This window comes from Diadema setosum, chromosome 21 (genome assembly GCF_964275005.1).
Source record: "Diadema setosum chromosome 21, eeDiaSeto1, whole genome shotgun sequence".
NCBI classification, from domain to species: domain Eukaryota; kingdom Metazoa; phylum Echinodermata; class Echinoidea; order Diadematoida; family Diadematidae; genus Diadema; species Diadema setosum.
In genome coordinates, this window is record NC_092705.1 from 30214915 (window position 1) to 30220946 (window position 6032).

Consider the following 6032-nt stretch of genomic DNA (forward strand, 5'->3'; position numbering starts at 1 on the left):
ATTATCATCATTATTATTATTCACTGACTTCCCTGATTTCAATCTACATATATTAAGATGTTATCTAAACAAGAAAGGAATAGACCCTATAAACAACAACAACACCATGGAATTTTTAAAGACATTCCCATACTCTGACTGATTTAAGAGCCAGATTTGACAAATCACTCCCCATTTCTCATGGAATGTTCCATTCCCTTCAATCAGCTATTCTAGCTCATAAATCGACCGTTAGTGACAGTCTCCTGTAGTTTGTCGTTCAGTTCTCATCAATACAGTCAGTAACCCTATAGAAATGGAGGTACTGCAGTGAAACGCGGGTAACAGCAAGGTGTTTCACGGGCACGGATGGTAAATGAATACAACGTAGAACACAATGACACTGAAGAATCAGCATGCGAAAGGTTGACTCACGTTTGAATATAATAGCGCATTGAGAGGCCCAGTATGTTCGTTGCTGCGTCGGCGACAGGGTAAATGCTGTAAGCCCAGTTAGTGGGGGTAATAATATTAAGAGGGACCAGGATCATGGGCAGCAAAGGCGTGGAAGGAGGGGCATTTTTCTCCCCCTTTCCCTTAAAGGTTTGTGCAAGTATACACGTGTCTGACACGAATGCTACATAATTTTGGAAACAGAAAGCATGCAAATATGACTTTGAGTGTGTTTGTTCGTGTGTGTGTGTGTGTGTGTGGAATAAGGGTATAATAGACCATGAGCGCGCAATCCCCCCCCCCCCGAAAATTATCTGCAATGAGGAACTGACATTCACTACCATCGTAAGGTTTGAAAAGAGAACACGAGTATTTAGAGATAAGAATATAATTGATAAGAAGGAAACATTAGGCGTTTTCACATCAGCCCGATAAAAATCCAAGCTGGAGATATTTTTTGCAATCGCAAATTAGCGCACTATTTCATTTTCTATTCACATCAGCCCGAACATTATCAAATAGCGCGCTAGTTCGCATTAATTATCCTGCTATTTCGGAAATTTCCCGAGTTGGACTCGAGAAATTTTCTCGATCAATTAGCGCGCTAATTAACTATGTATTCACATTATCAAATAGCGCGCTATTTCGTGATCGGGTTAATTTCCCAAGTCAGAAAACAACGCGCTATTTCGAAACATCGGGCTGATGTGAAAACGCCTATTGGGTATAATCGGGTTTGCTTATTGTTTCGCAGCGCAATGACATGATGCAATAATTAGTGTTGTCTTCCTCGGTTAATTGTTTGTTTGTTCATTTCCATCCGAGAAGATGGCTGGATAGCCCATATTCAGCTATGCTAAGCTGGTCTTCCATGGGGTCCAGTTGGATGTGAGGTGGGACCACTTCAACGGATTAAACACCCTGCTCTTTGCGATGAATGAATGAAGCGGGATCTTTTACGTGCATGAGCTGTGACTCTCTCATACACGGGACCTCCATTTTATGTCCTATCCGAGGGATTGTGGACATGAATTTCAACCCCGCCGCCTCTCCCGGTTTTGCCATCAGAACGAAAAAAAAAAAAAGGAAGAAGAATATAATCATCAATATTGAATAGGAAAGGGGAGTTCGGACTTGGCCCTGTTTCCGTTATCCCCCCCCCCCAAAAAAAAAGAAAAACAAACAAACAAACAAACAAACAAACAAACAACAAACAAACAAACACACAAAACAACAACAACAACAACAACCGGATTTCCGCATTGATATCTTTCAATAGGATTAAACTGTCTAAAATGCTATTTCAGGGTCTAAAAATATATCATCTCACCTGTATTTTGCAGAAAGCCCCATTCAATTTGGTTGAGTGGTCACAGAGAAACGCAGATCATTGTAAAGCATTTCATGGGTCCGTTTCTTTCATGTTATTCACTTGGATGCTCTCGGACCTGCATATATTATTTATGTGTGAAAACAATGGGCAGAACTTGGAGGGAATTAAGGGATTCCTGACATGCTCTACAATGATCCTCATTTCTCTTTGACCACTGAATCAAATCAGATGGAGTTTTCTGTGTAAGATGTGGGAAATAAGTTATTGTGTCATACCCTGAAATTGTATTAGAATTGATTCACATTTTCTAAATTATCGATGCCGGAGGTCCCGTTGTTTTCTTTTTCTTTTCTTTTTTTTTGTGGGGGACCCTGCTGGAAATAACATAGTGTCCCACATTGATATAGGCCCGAATTCAGGAAGGTGGTACATATGAAACCATGGTTTAAACCATGGACAAAAACCATGGAGCGCCAAGTATCGCACGGAATATTTCGTTACGAAATTGGTCATTTCGTCGACAAAATGACCATTTCGTGGACGAAATGTTCATTTAGTTACAAAATGTTGTCATTTCGTTACAAAATAATCATTTCATCGACGAAATGACTGATTTCGTAACGAAATATTCCATGCGACACTTGGCGCTCCATGTTTTTTGCCCATGGTTTAAACCATGGTTTCATTTGTACCACCTTCGTGAATTCGGGCCATAGTGTGAGAGTCACAGTTTTAGCACAGTGTGAAAATACTGTGAAATCTATTCACATTGTTAAATTACAGCATTGATGTAATTCACACAATGTAATTCATCAATTCACAGTGTGAAACAAAGTATTACTATGTGAACACTCTGTGAAAACCTCACCACATTGTGAAATCATCTTCACACTGTTAAATTCGAGCGTTTTCACATAGTCGACTATGTGAACACACTGTGGGACACTGTGTTCTTTGCGGTAGGGGAGGTAGGGTGTAATTCTAATGATTAAAATTCCTGCTTAGTAGTAGGGAATTCCAGTGAGTTAAAGCTAAGTTATTGATCAGGATTGCGGCGATGTGGTTCGCAGTATTATGACTGACATGCCCATCCCCATGATTCACAAATAGGCCTAACAAATTTGGTTTGAAGAAGTCGTAAAACTATCATTAATGTCGCAAAATTATGGTCTAATACTTTCTATAGGTTGATAAGTTTGATTAAAGTAACATCATTTAAATTTATAACTCATGTCAAGGTTCCTTACGAAAATGATTGTTCGGGCCTGGAACTTAGAATATTGAGTGTGATTATACGAGAGTAGTTGTGTGTGTGTGTGTGTGTGTGTGTGTGTGTGTGTGAGGGTGAACATGCTGATGGATGTGTGGAAGTTGATTCAGGTGCAAGATACAATAATATGATATAACTGATTATGTAATTCATATATCTGAGTTACACATTGACATTTACTCATCTTGAAAGTGTACAACTTCTTTATTATCGATCGATTATCTAGTCATTTTCATACATTTTATACAGTACCATCAAAATGATCAATTATTATTAAGGATAGATCGATTTGTATTCTGCTTAGCATCGCGGTCCCGAGAAATAATTTGAAATTGATAGAATTGTGCAAATTCTGATTTGACATAAAATTTCCGTCAGTCACCTGCAATTTGAGTCAGATTTAGATATAAAAAAAAAACCATAAACAGAAAAAAAAAAACTAATAATGTTCCTAACATGTAATTAAATCATGGAAAAAATCATTTAGGAAGGTAGAAACATTTTAAGCATACACACAATCATATTTTTAGAAATAACGCCCACATGACTCTTAACACACATACACAAGTCATATACGTAAGTACTCTAATTATAGACACACACCTACCTATAGTCTTATTCATAACTACAAACACACATTCACACACTCACACACACACACACACACTCACTCACGCAAAAACGCATCCACAAATGAGGCGCAAAAGTGAAAGAAAAATCCTGGCAGGTATTTTTTTTTTTTAGGAATAATTATTGAAAACAATTCAGATGCAGATTATAAGAGGATAACATAGGGTGCGTTTATCAACTCTTTTTCTCGGCAGAAACAGGTTTTCCAAACGGCTTTCAGGGAATTTTTACGAGATGATAAACGCAAAGCTGTTTTTGATTATGGGGTTCGGAAAGCCTTTTTGAAAACGGCAAATTTGTGCTTTCCGAAACAGGTTTCCGAAACAGGTTTCCAGAAACCTGTTTGTAGAAGCCCTTTGAAGCGAGATAAACGCAAAGCTGTTTTGAAACGGCTTTGTACTGCAGTTACGAACCAAAATGCGCAATGCAGCTGCGCAGTGACAAGGCAAGTTTTTGTGTTCGCGATGAGTTGATAAACGCAACTTTTTTGGAAGCCGTTTTAAAGGGCTTTGGAAAAGGCTTTTGAAAGCCGTTTCAAACAGGGGAAAGATTATAAACGCAGCCCATAGAAGATGACTATGTGTGGATGAATTGGTCACAAGGAAACGAAAATATAACACTGAAATCATTCAATTAGAATTAAGAAAATGAATAACAAACACACGAGCTAATAAGATAGTGGCATGTCCGATTGAAATAATGATGTTGAACTTTGTCATTAGAATAAAGTATACCCAGCACCGATAAAATGAATATTATTCTACAATATTTGGGGAGACCATCAAGACTCTTATAGGGAACACTAATAACGTCAAATACGTTCAATACGTTCAATAACGTTCAATACAAGGATACATCTGAGATAAGGAACGGTGTCATAAATCAAGAACAGTTAGTCTTTTCAATTTGAAATCAAGCAATATTCAATTCGTGTGAATGAAAACGTGCAGCAAAAACCAATGGAAAAAGAAACCAATATTTGAAGTGTTTCAACAGCAAAAGATACGCGCTCTGTACAAAATTTGACACCCAAACTATCAAACGTTGTAAAGATAGTGGAAAGCTACTTCCGGTTAAAGTCCAGTTTAATGTTCTCATCATCCATGGCGGCATTCAGCATGGCTTCAGTAAACTGAGGAAAGAAGCGAGAAAAAGTGGCGATCATCTCTTCACGTGACCGGAAGTAAGTTTTCTCCACCTGACCATCTTCGTTCTCTATCAAGAGGGTGGTGTTTCTGATTGAAAGGAGTCGCCTGTTTGGAAAAGCCATGCACCAAATTAATGTGAGAAGTGGACTATCCTCCGAAATCGTGGTATACAACCTTGACATTATGTTATCGAAATGGGAAACGTCTACTGGCATTTCATGATGGATCTCGGCATAAGTGTACCAGCCGTCCTTCAAGGTTTTCTCGAAGAAGGCCGCTCCAGCTGAGTCGTTCTCCGCGTTGTGCAGGCGTAAGATGAGGTCACCTCGTCGTACAAACTTGTAGCGCGAGAAGGATTCGTGGTACTCGGGGGATTCCCTCTCAAAATCCAGCGGGATCAGCTGAAATGTCGGCCAGCCTCCTGTGCCCACATCCGCCATGTGCTTGCTACCTTCTCCAGATAGGTTGTAAACTATGATAACAACATGGGCGCTTTTTCGCCCAAGGACGTCACCTGGTACCAGGGCCGCGTGGTAACCAAGAGCTTTTATCACCATGAAACATCCGACATTGCTATGGTAGCAGCGACCACCATATTTTGCCAATATATCGTTCTTGATCTCCAAGAGTGTAGGGCGGTGCCTTTCTTTGTTGGGCGTGACTATGCTGCGAATTGTTTGATATGGGATGAATTGTTGCCAGGAACACAAAATATCATCTAGGAGTCCTTTTGGGTCAGAGGTCATCTTATCTTCAGGTGACGCCACATCTAGGACATCGCGTACAAAACGAAATCCTTCCTCTGACGTCATCATCGATTCGATTGTGACACCCTTGGTTGAGGAATCCCTCATTCCAGGTGAAATATTTTGTTCTTCCTGTAAGACATAATGTTGCAAGAATTATAAATAAACCGTCTCAATTCTTTAAACACACTCCTTAACTGTTAAAAAAAAAACAACTGTAAAAGAAACCAACCATACCACGTCAGAATATTTTGGAATACAGGCCTTAAACTGTAAAAATCCTTAGGCGCCTGAACATTTTATTGAACGTATTTTTTCCTCCTTGCAAACACACTCATAAACAGTTACAGGCAGAACATGATGGAGTGAAGTAGTCAAACTGAAATTGAAAAAAAAAAATCAAAACTGTTAAAAATGCTACCCTGAAAGTTGGTCATTAAACAACCAAATGTAATAATGGCAAGCAGTTCACA

General features: G+C 39.1%; 1 protein-coding gene across 1 annotated transcript; it reads right to left on the reverse strand.

The window, feature by feature from the left end:
• Window positions 1–4728: 4728 nt before the first annotated feature.
• Window positions 4729–5628, reverse strand: LOC140244314 (uncharacterized). Its single transcript, XM_072323956.1, has one exon. It carries the CDS (start codon window positions 5626–5628, stop codon window positions 4729–4731), a length of 900 nt encoding a protein of 299 aa, XP_072180057.1.
• Window positions 5629–6032: the final 404 nt, after the last annotated feature.

What these genes read in the sequence shown, in the direction of transcription:
- LOC140244314 (XM_072323956.1), bottom strand. Translation starts at nt 5,628, where the DNA reads ATGATGACGTCAGAGGAAGGATTTCGTTTTGTACGCGATGTCCTAGAT.